This window comes from Polypterus senegalus, chromosome 14 (genome assembly GCF_016835505.1).
Source record: "Polypterus senegalus isolate Bchr_013 chromosome 14, ASM1683550v1, whole genome shotgun sequence".
In the NCBI taxonomy this organism is placed as follows: domain Eukaryota; kingdom Metazoa; phylum Chordata; class Cladistia; order Polypteriformes; family Polypteridae; genus Polypterus; species Polypterus senegalus.
In genome coordinates, this window is record NC_053167.1 from 110,539,305 (window position 1) to 110,553,768 (window position 14,464).

The 14,464-nt window shown below is 41.2% G+C and overlaps 1 protein-coding gene across 1 annotated transcript in view; it reads right to left on the reverse strand.

Moving 5' to 3' along the window:
• Positions 1–14,464, reverse strand: part of LOC120514791 — a 217,889-nt gene that overhangs the window by 14,269 nt on the left and 189,156 nt on the right. Inside the window, exons 43-46 of the mRNA XM_039735347.1 lie at positions 11,992–12,252; positions 10,454–10,714; positions 7,157–7,444; positions 6,790–7,026 (exon numbers count right to left, since the gene is read on the reverse strand). Coding sequence (XP_039591281.1) covers positions 6,790–7,026; positions 7,157–7,444; positions 10,454–10,714; positions 11,992–12,252 — 1,047 coding nt within the window. The remainder of the gene's footprint in view (positions 1–6,789; positions 7,027–7,156; positions 7,445–10,453; positions 10,715–11,991; positions 12,253–14,464) is intronic.

The following is a 14,464-nucleotide window of genomic DNA, read 5'->3' on the forward strand; positions in this document are numbered from 1 at the left end:
TTTTCGATTCCGGTTTAATTTTTTTCACATCTTCGCACTCCCCTTTTTGTTACTTTGCGCCCCCCTAGTGGGGCCCGCCCCACAGTTTGAGAACCACTGAGTTAAATTAAGTAAGTGGTGCAAGTTAAATATTTATCATATTGGCGCCCTCTTCCTTTTTGTGTTAGCCAAAGCAGCTTGTCTCAGATAGATTTTTAGTGAAAAGAAAACTGGTAACTCTTTAGTTTAGGCACAGCAACAGGGCATTTATTATTCATTTACTCTTATGCAACTAGACCTCAGCCAAGCCTACTTTAAGTCCTGATTACTGTTATAAGGCTTCAGTTAAGTGGTTATTCATTTCTGTGCAGTGTGGCGTTTAATATGCCAGTAAAATTACTTATGAATATGAAGGATTCACAGATCTTTAGTTTAAGTATGCAATATCAAGTGAAATACTGTATGTTTCACTTACGTTTCCTCTGATTGTTTTAAAGTGAAGTTATTTTAGCAGGTTACACATAACCACTTTAGAATATAAGTAATTTGACAAATGAGAGGAGACCATTCAGTCCATCAAGCCTGTTTGTTTACCAGATACTTAAGCAGTCCCAATATCTCATCCAGATTCTTCCTAAAGGTTGTCAAGGTTTCTGCTTGAACTCCATGTCTCGCTAGTTTGCTCCGGAGACCCATGACTCTTTGCGTAAAGAAGTGCTTCCCGACTTCCGTTTTAGATACACTTCCCCTTAATTCACCCTGAAGCTGAAAGAATGCTGCTGGATCTACTTTGTCGATGCCTTTGAGAATTTTTCAAGACTTGGATTAGGTGCCCACATAATCTCCTCTGCCCGAGACTAAACAGGTTTAATTCTCAGAGTCTGTCACAGTCGGACATGTCCTTATGTCCTGAGTTGCACTTGTTTGCTCTCCCCTGCACAGCTTCAAGTGCTGTTATGTCTTTCTTGTAGCGTGTTAGCCAGAACTGCACACAACACTCCAGATGCAGTCTTACTAGTGCTTTATATAGTTTGAGCATAACGTTCCTTGACTTAAATTCAACAGTTTTCATGCTATAACCTAACATTGTATTTGCCTTTTTAATTGCTTCTGTACATTTAACAGAGTAAGATGCAGAGGACAGGAAGATATGGAAAAAGATGATCTGTTGTGGGAACCCCTAACAGAGCAGCTGAAAGAACATGAATTGCTCCTGTGCATTGCGTAGTCGTCAATGTCAATGTAAACACTAAGTCCTTTTCAAAGGTTGCTTCCTGTAGGACGGAGTCTCCCATCTTGCATTTATAATTTATGTTCCTTTTCCCCACGCATAGCACTTTGCACTTTTCTACATTAGACTCCATTTTTCAAGTGTTCACCCAGTTCAGAAGCTTGTGCAGGTCACTTTGAATTCTTTTTGCTGCCACCTCTCCAATTTTAGTGTCTACTGTGAATTTACTAGCTATACCAGAATCAATGTCATTAATATAAATCAGAAAAGGTAATGGTCCAAGGACAGACCCCTGAGAACTCCACTGATGACCTCGCCCCATGAGAGTCTTCTCCTCTTATCTGTACTCTTTGTCTCCTGCCGGTTAACCACCTAGAGATCCCATTTTGTAGGTGACCTCCGATGACTACAGCTTCTAGTTTCAGAATTCATCTTTAGTGTAGGATTGTGTCAAAGGCTTTTTGAAAGGTTAGGTTTACTTTACTGATGCTTTGTAAGTGTCATTAGCATGAAAAGAAACCTTTGTTAAGGTCTTGTTACGTAAGAGTAAATGAGTAATAAATGCACTGTTGCGATACCAAAACTAAAGTGTCACCACAAAACTCTTGGAGTGTGGCACAATGGTGCAGTGGTTTGTTCTTCTGCATTAGCAGCTTCAGATCTCTGAAGTCAAATTGTGGCTTAGTCAACGTCGGTTTCGAGTCTGCACATCCTCGATGTTTCATCGTGAGATTTTCTCTTGTTACTTCTGTGTGTGCTGGATTAACTGTTGACTTTAAATTGGTCTGGGAGGAGTGATTGTGGATTTGCACGTTACAATGAAAGGGCATGGAGTCTAAGGCTGCCCCCAGTGCTGCTGGGATTGGCACCATCTGCCACATGACCCTGAATTTGATTAAGCAGGTTTAGAAAAGGCTGGTGTTATGGACATGCAGAGGGGCATAAAGTAACCAATGAAAACTGGTGAAATGCAAACAAAGCTCAAAATACCAGGAAAGTCGACCGAGAACAAAACATCCTAGAACCAAAGGGGCAAAACGAAATTGAAATTGAAATTCAGAAAAAGGTCATGAACAGAACACAAAATATGGCGTATTTATTTAAAAAGCTAACTCCTACCAGAAACAGCAGGAGCTCTTCTATCCACTGTGGAATAAAGGAAGTGACGAGCAAAAAAGGTACGTTTCTATTGACATGCAATTTCATGAAGCTGACACTACAATTCATTTTGCAGGTGATTTAGCAATTCTGAAATGCAGAACTAGAATACATTTGTTGGGTTTTTAAAGAGGCCACACTACAAGATGCAAAAACAAAATGGCCAGATTACAGTTTGTGAAAAGGGAAGTAAAAGAGCCGGCAGAATTCCTGAAAAAGGTCTTGCGGAAAGATGAGACAAAGATGAACCTCATCAGAGTGATGGCAAGAGCAAAGTGTGGACGAGAAGGAACAGCCCAAGATCCAAAGCAGACCACCTCATCTGATAAACATGGTGCTGGGGGTGTAATGGCTTGGGCATGTATGGCTGCCACAGATACTGGCACACTTCATTGATGATGGAACTGCTGAAGGCAGTGGTTCAATGAATTCTGAGGTGTGCAGAAACATCTTGTATGCTTAAGCTCCAGTAAATGCCTCCAACCTCATTGGACGGCTCTTCATTCTACACCAAGATAATGATACAAACATACTGCTAAAGCAACATGGGAGTTTTTCAAAGCTGAATTAATGGAAAATTCTTGAATGGCCAAGCCAGTTACCCGATTTAAATCCAATTGAGCAGGCCTTTCATATACAAGGGAAAACGTAAGGAGACAAGCCCTCGAAACAAGCAGGAGCTGAAGATGGCTGCCTTAGAGGCTTGGAAGAGCATCAGCAGAGAAGATCCTTGGCAGCTGGTGATGTCTGTGAATCACAGGCTTCAAGCAGTCATCGCTTGCAAGGGATGTGCAACAAAGTACTAAACATCATGCCTTTAATAGACCTGCCATTGCTATGTCTTAAACATTATGGTGCCCTGAAATTGGGGGAACATATAGAAAAAAGTATTGTCATTTCTACATGGTGTGACTGAAATGTATGTAAATAAACCTTAAATTAACGTCTACAGGGTGCACTTTTATCACGTCTGAATTGTTTCATTTGTAATTTTAAAATATGGAGCCGAGGGTAAATCAAGTAAAAATGTGTCTTTATCCCAAACATTATGGAGGGCATTGTATGTGTTACAGGTTGTTTGGCTGCAGGTTTTTATCCTAACCCTTTTCTTAATTAGTGACCTGTTTTTGCTGCTAATTAACTTCTTTTGAATTCATTTTAGATAGAAGAATCAGACTCCTTATTTTTTTTTCTTAGTTAGCTGCCAAACAATAATGAGATACAAAATGAACCAAAACAGGAAAAGCAAACTGTGACCATCATACAATATCAGAAAAAAAAAAAAAAGAAAGGTGAAGGTCTCAGGAATGCTGATCTGCTCTTAGAAAAGAGAAAATCCACAATTTCGGAAATGTCTGCTATTGCACAAAGAGAGCAGCAACAAGCTATGAAATTAAAGAACGGGTTTAATTAACGACAAGAATCGGCGCCTCATTAAACAACTGGTTGGAGTGAAATTGGTTGGAGTTTGAGGCCCTGACTTAGTTGGTCTTCTGCTGGCTCACTTACTTCACATTTCACTTCTGTTTGGGTGCCATTTAAGGAAAGAAATGAAGCAATTCAGAGGAACGATGAAGAAATTCAGGGAACCTTTTCTTAAAAACCAAGTCAATTAAAATTAATTCAAAAGAAGTCAATTAGCAGCAACAACAGATCACTGATTAGGAAAAGGGTTAGAATGAAAACCTGCAGCCACTGCTGCCCTCCAGGACTGGAGTTGGGCACCCCTGTATTACACCATCTCAGAAGGGAAAGTCCACGGTGGGACAAAACGTTAGATAAGCAGTAGGGGGAGATCAGAACAGTCTGAAACAGGAATTTCTGATATAAGCAGAACGAGATTGTAAAATAGACAGATCATCTTGAAGACCTGAATCGGTGCCATTGTTGTCAAACTGTTGTGATCTTTTAAATATTACTTTTGTGCACTTTAATAAATAAGATAAACTCATTTAATATTAGTTTGGTTCAGATTCTCACATTTATCTTGTCTCAGAGGTTCAGGTCTGGGGATGTCAACTTTAGTTTGAGTTTAGCAGGGTTAGTGATGGTGTTGGTCAAACACGGCTTTGCAATGGGTTAAGCACACCCGTTAGAGTCTCAACACCAGGTGCTAAAACCAGAGATTTGGAACCATAGGGTGGGCCTTAAGGGCGCCAAGGTCAACATTGTCCTCACATCTCCCACCCTTTAGCTTGGGAAAGAGAGAGAGAGAGAGAGACGGGTAACCCACCAGTCCTGGACCTAGACGCTGTGGTGAGAATGTGCCTGATGGGGTCTTTTAGTTTATACGTTTATAGGGTCACTATTGTAGTATGTCTTTGTGTGGAAAATATGCAGCACATCACATTTTTAAAAAACGCACCACACTTCCCTGCAGTGATTTGGATTTGCAGGCATAAACAAGATAACATGCACTGTGGAAAAGAACACAGGTAAGCAGGACACGGAAGTGTGTAAGCGTCTTTAGAAAGCTATATTCATTGTTTTACACCTTAAATAAAAAACCTTAAAACCACCATAAAACTCTTCTTAGTAAGTTTTGTGTTTTACACATGCAAAATGAATTCTTGGGCCACTTTTGTGAAATTTTATGCAAATCAAACCTGTCAGAATATTGGTATACTAGACAGTAATGGTGCACTGCACGATAATGTGCAGTGAATGCACTTGACTTGACCATACTCCGTTGACCCTTGACCTTGAACTCTGTTGACCATATATGTGTACAATGATTTAAGATATGAAGAGGTAGGGGAAGTGATGGCCAAGGTGGTAGGGATGAGCTGCCCACTGCCAAGAGTTTATTCTACAATAAAATAAAATAAAAATAAAAAGGGTAATAATGGGTGGCACGGTGGCGCAGTGGGTACTACTGCTGCCTCGCAGTTAGGAGACCCAGGTTCTCTTCCCGGGTCCTCCCTGCGTGGAGTTTGCATGCTCTCCCCGTGTCTGCGTGGGTTTTCTCCCACAGTTCAAAGACATGCAGGTCAGGTGCATTCATGATCCTAAATTGTCCCTAGTGTGTGCTTGGTGTGTGTGTGTGTGCCCTGCGGTGGGCTGGCACTCTCCCGGGTTTTGTTCCTGCCTTGCGCCCTGTGCTGACTGGGATTAGCTCCAGCAGAGTACCGTGACCCAGTAGTTAGGATATAGTGGGTTGGATAATGGATGGATGGATGGATGGATGGAAGAGTAATAATTCAAAACTCTTTCTTTTAATATAAAGCTGTAATGCAGAGTTTCAGCATAGTATATGTGTACCAAATTTCAGGCTACAGGTTATTTGATTTTTGAACTTGACCTTCCTGGGTTGACCTTTGACCTTAGAGGCCAATCATCATCCCGAAAGCAGACAGTAGAGGTCATGTAGTATATGTGTGCCAAATCTCAGGTCAATAGGTCAAATGGTTTGCGAGCTACAGGTGATTTAAAATCCTGGAGAGATAAATGGACAGCTCTGGTAGCGTATTATATAAAAAGACTGTAAAGCTCCATTACAAATCAAGGAGGAATGTTACGTGTACATGCACTGGGGGGAGTGTAAGACTGGTGGACCTCAAACAGACAGTGGTGGACAAACTTTCAAGGCCAATTTTTGGTCTCAGTGCAGCCCCCAGTAAGACAGTTAAAACTAACTCAGAAACTAGATGTATTCCACCATAGATGCCTCCAGAGAATCCTTAAGGTCACATGGTTGGATCACGTGACTAATGAGGAAAAAATACTGAACTGAATAGGGCTAAAGAGTCTACAGGACATTGTGGAAGAACGCAGACTTAACTTTGCAGGGCACATCTTTCAGCTGACCAAAAACCATCCAGCCTGCATTACGATGGAGTGGAAGCCCACCGAAGGAAAGCTGTGGAGGAGCTGTCACAGGAAGACTTGCAGAACAACATTACAACAAGACCTCCACTGTCCCACTAATTCAATAAGGCGTATGGTAAGTCCATCCCAGAAGACAAAAGAGTTTACTTCAGGCTCTAACTTGGCCCATATCTGAAATTTTGCAGTCAGCTCTATGTATGGTTTCCAATTTAGCGTTGCCAAATGTTTTTGTCTTTGGACAGTGGGAGGAAAACTACACAGACACAGGGAGCACAAGACTGGTCTCCTTACTGCGAGGCAGCAGCACTAACACTGTGCCACCATGCTGCCATAAAAGTTCATTGATTTGTTCAAGTTCAAGTTCAAAATTTGCTAGAAGCACATAAAGGTGTACTTTAAATTGTAACCTTTGGCCAAAAAACCTGGCAGGTAGAATTCTGGCTCCATTCACCCCACCTCACAATCAAGTCAAGGCTTTATTCAGCCATCAGCTACAGATTCAGAGAGTTTAAAGCTTGAGAAAACCAGAAAAACTTTACCTTCAATGGCTCTAAAAAACAATATGGTGAATTAGGCAGAAATAACACACTTACTGGTTAGTGAAATGGATTCACTTGGCTCACTTTCCCCTGCTGAATTGACAGCGACAAGTTTGGCACTGCTGCTGATATTGATTGGTAATTCACATGAAAGCTGGGATGTTTTGCATAGAGTCGAATCGTCGGGTGTTAGAAGCCAGTACTCTGTGGCAAAGATGGATGCATTCCATGAAACGACCACCAAACCATCGACAACCGAGTCAACAGTGATTCCATTGGGAGTGCAGGGAGCTGGAAAGAAGAACACGGGAAATCAGACATTCAGATGGACTCTGAAGAACATGAAGAAAATGTTGACGATCTCAGAGCGCAGGAGACATTTTGATCAACAGAATAAATGGATCAGCACAACCTGCTTTACCTGTCAAGCCCTGCACGGGAACACTAGAGTCACCAATCCCTGCCACATTCCTGGAGATCATGGACACATTGTACACAGAGCTGCACAAGAGTGGGATGTAAAAGTAGGGGTCTGTAGTCCAGTAGGATGTCAGAAGGAACTGGCTCTCGGGGTCACCAGTGATAAGTCCATGGACCTCCAACATATACTCTTCAGCACACTGGACTTCACTCCATACGGCTTGTAGCTCTTGTGTGCTTTTTGTCATTGGTCCCAGTGACATGGTTACATTTTCTGGAGGGCATGGAACTGAAAAGAGAAAAGGGTGAGTGATAATTTGGCCTCAGTTGTGCTAATTTAAACCTTCAGAGGAATATTCACCCATCTGTGTGTCCCATTCTTACTCACGTGGGGGTAATTTAGAGTCCCCTCCTAACCTAACACAGATATCATTGTGACAGAGAAGGTAGTTCAGAATAATTATGAAAGCACACATCAGTGTCATGTAGTGGTTAGCTTTCTGCTCTGCCTCCCCCTATATGGACTTTGCCCATCCTGACACGCTTATTTGGGCTTTCCCATGGCACTCCTCTTTGCTGTCACATCCTAAATTTGTTCAGGTTAGGTTGATAAGTAATTCTAGGTTGGCCCTGTGGATGTGTGCTTGTTTATGTCTAGTATCTCATCCGGGATGGCTCCTGCAGGAATACGCTCCAGCTCACCCTGACCCTGTAAGAGAATAAGCCTGTTTGAAAGATGGAAGGCTCAGACTTTGGAAGTCTGCCTTCATGGGGAAGGCATACAAAAAATAATTGATCACATACATATTCGCTCCTTCAGGTCAGAACTTAGCAAATGCACCGTTTGTAGCCATAACAGCCTTGAGTCTGTGAGCACAGGTCTCTTAGCTCTCTCTCTTTCTCAGCTTTACACATCTGGACACTGCCATTTTTCATCATTCTTCTTTGCTAATCTGGACTCTGGCTCAGCCACATTGTTGTTTTGAAGCCATTCCTGTGCAGCTTTGGCTTTATGCTTGGAGTTATTGTCTTGCTGGAAAACAGGTTTTCTCCCAAGGTGTACGTTTCTGGCAGACTGCCTCAGGTTTTCCCCCAGGATCTCGTTGTATTTTACTGCATTCATTTTTAATAATAATAAATTTTATTTAGTAGGTGCCTTGACACTCAAGGTCACCTTACAATGAAATTAAACAACAGTAATAAGATATAAAAACAAAGAGGATGATAAAATCAAATAGCAATAAGGTACAGAGGTAGTAGCAAACATCAAAGATAACCGGCAGTATGAGTATTAAATTCATAATTGGTATGTCATGTTGAAGAGATAAGTCTTGAGGGCAGTTTTAAAATGTGTTATTAAGTCTAAGATAAGAGAGGGAAGAGAATTCAAGAGCTGAGGAGCACTATGACAGAATGCTCGAGCACTCAGAGAATAGAGTTTGATGTGCGGTACAGAAAGGAGAGCAGCAGATGAGGATTGGAGGGAGCGAGAGGGAGTGTAAGTCTGTAGGAGATCAGGAAGACAGGGAGGAGCAAAGTGGTGGAGAGCTTTAAATGTTAAGAGCAGTATTTTATATTGCATTCGGTAGTAAACAGGGAGCAAGTGAAGCTGAGAGAGAGGAGGTGTAATATGTTCAGTGGATTTAGAGCAGCAGGTTATTATCCTAGCAGCAGAAGTTTGGTTAAGTTGTAAGCGATGGATAAGTTTTTGTGGGATCCTAGAAATAATAGCATTACAGTAATCTATACGTGAGGTGACTCGGGCATTAACCAACACTTCAGTACTGTGTGGTGTAAGAACAGGACGAAGTCTAAAAATGTTTTGGAGATGGAAGAAGGCAGTCCGAGAAATGTTACTGTATATGGAAAGAAAAAGAAAGGGTACTGTCTAGAATGACTACCAGGGAAAAGACATTTGGGTTAATGTTAAATGGAATTGTGTAATTAAAATGGAAGAATAGTTAACCTTAGCGAGTGTAGATTTAAAACCAACGAGGAGCACCTCAGTTTTATTGCTATTTAATTGGAGAAAATTGTGAGTCATCCATGACTGTATGTCTTGGAGACATGCCATAAGAGTATTCAGAGGGAAAACAGAAATGGATTTAGTGGAAAGATAAAGGTGTGTGTCATCAGCGTAACGATGAAATTTAATACCATGGTGTTGAAAGATATTACCTATTGGGATGGTGTAGATTAAAAAGAGAAGCGGCCCCAAAACAGAACCCTGCAGAACTCCTTGAGTTTTTCCTCTCTATCCTCACAAGACTTCTAGGGCTTGCTGCATCTTGGCACCCTGATGATGCCACGACCATGCCTGAAGGTGGCGATGGTGTGTTTTTAAAAATGTGCAGTTTTCAAACATAGTGTTTAGTCTGATAACCAAAAAGGTCATCAAACCTTCTTCCAAGTTTCCCATGTGCCTTCCAGTAAATTCTAGCCATGTCGTCACTTGCATTTTCTAACAGGTGTTTTGTCTTTGTCGTTGTCCCGTACGGGTGAGACTGGTGAAGCACACTGGCCACAGCTGTCGTCTGCACAGTCTCTCCAATCTTCATCACTGTAGCTTGTAATTTCTACAGACTGCTCATACATTTCTTGGTGGCCTCCTTCATTAGTCTTCTTTTATGATCACTCAGTTTTTGTGGATGGTCTGCTCCAGGCAGATTTACACCAGTGCCATACTCTTTCCGTTTCTTCATGATTCATTTAACTGGACTCCAAGGGATACTCAGAGACTTGAATATTTTCTTGTCCCCATCCCTTGACTTGTGCTTTTCAATCAAATTATCTTAATTGTGTAGGTTAGGTCACCAAACTGACTCACCACAAGTTGGACCTCCCAGATAAGGTGCATTTAGACAATTGAAACTCCAGACAGGTGGTCTCTATTGAACTAATTCTGTGACTTTTTAAACCGATTGGTTGTACAAGTGATGATAAACAGGGTGAATTTTGATGCAAACAATTATTTTGTGTTTTATATATGTCATTAATTTAAACCAACTTGCAAAGATCTGTTTTCACGTTGGCATGAAAGGGTCTTGGTGCTAACCAGTGTCAAAAAAGCCAAATTAAATCCAGTGTGATTCAATGTTGCTTAATAAAAATGTGAAAACTTCCAAGTGGGTGAACACTTGTTAAGGCCCTGTATGTTTTGTTATATTAAATAACACAAAAAAGCCACCGCCTGTCTCGTCTTGCTAGAAATGACAGTTGTACGCCTCATTAACTAATTGAAATAAAATAAAAACAGGAGCAGAGTGTCAAGTGTGAGATTTGCCGTAGATTATTGTACCTGCTCCTTGTGTGATGGGATTGCTGAAAGAGCTGTTGCAGGTGCCATCAAACCCCACCAGTGCAAAGTTATAGCTTGAGCCACATGCTAGCTCATTTATTGTGCAGCCCGTCCACTGAGTGGTGCACCACAGGATTTCTCCATCGGCCAAAGTGGCTGAAGCGTAATACTCCAGGATTTCGTCATTCTTCATCCAGGAAAGCAGTGCTGAGCTGGACTCACACTGCATATCTATGTTTAAACCTTCTGGAGCACATGGCACTGAGGAGAAAGAAAAGAAAGAGAACAGAATTGAAGGACATACTCTAAATACTGGAAATTCTTGAAGCCATTTATCACACCAATTCAAACAAATGAATGTCTTGAACCTCTAAGTTAAGCATCCTTTGTCTTATTGATACTCTCATTTACCTTCTCCTCAGAGCCTACTCCAAATTGGATAAAGCTGGTACCACAGTCAGGATAATATTCTTTAAGTTTTCCAGTGATTCTAACAACATTCTGCTCAGTTGAATGAGGAAAAAGCTCAAGGCTTTCAGTTTTGATTCTCCCACAATCGCCTGGATTATCGATTACCTGACCAACAGGCAGCAGTTTGTGAGGCTGATGGACTGTGTGTCAGAAATGGTGGTGTGTAATACTGGAGCACATCAGGGAAATGCCCTGTCTCTCCTCCTGTTCACCCCTCTACACAACAGACTTCCAGCACAATACCAGCCCTTGCCATCTCCAGAAATTTCCAGATGACTCATCCATCATAGGCTGCATTAATAATGGAGACGAGTCAATGTACAGGAAAGTCGTGGAGGGCAACAACCTGCAACTCAACATCAGCAAGACAAAGAAGCTGATGATGCACTTCCAGCATGCCAAGAAGACTCTGAGACCTATCATCTGGTGCTACAAGTACCTGGGGGTTCATATGAGCAACAAACTGGACTGGTCTGACAACACAGTGGCGCTGTACAAGAAGATCAAGAGCAGACTGGACTTGCTAAGGATACTCAGGTCTTTTGATGTGTGCAGCAAGTTGATGGAAATGTTCTACCAGTCCATAGTAGCCAGTGGGGTGTTCTGCACTGCAAGTCACCTGGGGAAGCAACCTGAGCAAAAAGAAGCACAAAACTTGGACAAACCTATCAGGAAAGCCTGTGCCATCATAGGGTGAACCCTGGACACACTGGAAACTGTTGTGGAAAAGAGGATGATGGCAAAATTGGATGCCATCATGAAAAATCCCCTTCATGCCCTCCAGGGGGAATTCCCCTGGAGCACTTTTAGCTACAGGCTCATCCCACCATGAGAAATTCAGCTTTTGTTAAGCAAATTTAACCCCTGTGTAGGCAAAATGTACCCCCTGGGGTAGATTTAACCCCAATTTGGAACTCCTGTTCTGTCTAGATCATCTCAATCACATCACTGTACTTTTTCAGGTGAAGGTCTGAGGGCAGAAGGAGCAGACGTTAAAAATACATATAAGATGTTAAACCCACATGTTAAACTTGCGGCATTCAGTTCACTTCATTTCATTTTCTTACCAGTGTTAACGCTGATGGCAAGATTTGGTGGGCTTCTGCAGCGTTCATGACTGGCTGTGACCGATACCTCGTAAGTCTGGCCGCACACCAAGTCTGCAAATGTGCAGGTAGTGCCAGATGTGTTGCACGATGTTTGCGCTCCGTTGACACCCATGATAGTCGCCATGTAGAATTCTGCAAATGGACTTGAACTCCAGGACACGTTCATCACGCCTGATTGACAATCCGTAAAGGCTCTGACGTCAGTTGGAATGCAAGGAGCTAGACGCACATGGAAAAGACCAGTCAGTTTGAAGTTTAAAAAATACATTTTTACTAAAAGTCTGTTTTGGTTTTTAACTTTGGCAATTGTTCAAATTGCAAAAGATGTAATGTTTGCGTCAAATCAGAATATTCACCATTAGATAGATAGATAGATAGATAGATAGATAGATAGATAGATAGATAGATAGATAGATAGATAGATAGATAGATAGATAGATAGATAGATAGATAGATAGATAGATAGATAGATAGATAGATAGATAGATAGATAGATAGATAGATAGATAGATAGATAGATACTTTATTAATCCCAAGGGGAAATTCACAATTATAGCAGTACTGTCAGATGGTTAAGTGAATTGTGGGCCATTAAAGATATATTTGAACAGGGACACGTGGTGGACATTAAGCATAGTATGCTGGCCACAGAACAATGTCTGGTACCAAACAAGAACACCAGAGATACTTGGCATCAGCTCATTGTGGCTTGTAACAAAATCCAAAAGTCTTTTTTTTTTTACTTTTGGAGATACATGACTACAGTTACATGTTCTGCCATTAGACATGTATTAACGAAATACAGTACCTGTGTGCATGGAGCAGTCCGCTCTGCTCATGCTCAACCACAGCCACTAGATGGCGCATGCATGCAATTTTAAATATTTTCCGCGCCTGCATGCACCTCACTTCTCACTACGAAAGACCTGTGTGCAGCAAACACTGCCGTGCAACAACAGCGCTGTCTTAATGACACAGATGAAGAGACTCAACGTTGAAACAAAGCTCAGTGACATGCAAGTGAAACACCTCAGCAACGAAGTGCAAGGCTTGAACTTTTCCCTAAAAATATTATCTAGCTCAGCGGTTCTCAAACTTTTGTATTCCGCGCCTCCCCTTTTCTACTTGGAATAATTCTGCGCCCTCTGCATAATATAAGATAGATGAGAATAACTCACAAAGGTATGATACTCGTGTGGTGTCGCAGTATCCTATCATTTTAACTTCCATAAGATTTGCAAGTGTTCGGCTAACTTTGATGAAATATTTGCAATTTATTTTTTTAAAGTGCTTTAATAACTGTTAAAATGTCTTGTGTGGTTTTTGGTAGCAATTCTAATCCCAAAAACAAAGAATAAATTATTTATTCTTATTTATTTTTTATGTAAAGAAACGATTAAATATGTTTTAATTTTAAAAAATCTCGTAAACGAGGACACCGATGAAGTCAATCTGTGCGAGACGAACATATTTTTCGTCAGACAAATATTATACCGCTGTTAGTTGTATCATGAAAATAACCCAATACGCAGTAAATTATTTAACTTAATTTGGCAATATTGGCTATGCTGCCAATGTGGTGCAGTCCTGTCGTATTATCACCTGATCTGCTTTTACCTGAATGTTCGTGACAGATACCGATACGTCTCGAACTTTCTGGATTGAAAATACGCGACTATAAAAGCAGCAGCAGCGGCGCTGCTCGTCATAGAAACAAACTTCAAATAGAAAAGGAGCTCAGGGTGTCTATCTCGAATATCGAACCAAACCTGGACAGGCTGTGTACTTTAAAGCAGGCACATATTAGTCATTAGATCTATGCCTTAGAAATGTTTTATTTTAATTTTAGTTACAGTATAATGCATTCATTGTGATTATATGCTTGCAAATTTAAATCTGAAATAAAAATGTAAAAAAATAATTTTGATGTCTTGTTCATTTATTCGACGCTCCCCCATGGGGGAGCACCCCACAGTTTGAGAACCGCTGGTCTATCTGTAGGTATTTCCTTGAGACAAAGATTAATACATCTTGCCTGAAGAAGGGGCCTGAGTTGCCTCGAAAGCTTGCATATTGTAATCTTTTTAGTTAGCCAATAAAAGGTGTCATTTTGCTTGGCTTTTCTCTACATTCATAATGGCTAACACGGTACAACAACCTAGTACTACAGTCGTATGCCAGTAATACAGCTAATATATGGTATCACCAGTGTCTTCTCACAAAAGCCAGTGGGGCAACAAGCACAGGTGAGTCCACATCATCTGCCCTTGCTAATTCTTAAGAGTGAGCTGACACCTCGCCAAGTTCACGAATATAATAAAACTCGCTAGGGAGCCTTCAGGTTGTTTTGTGTCCCACATGCAGCTAGTTTTATTATAAAGGTAAACCTGACAGTGTGCTTCAGTTAGAGCCGGTCAATCTGTTAGACCAG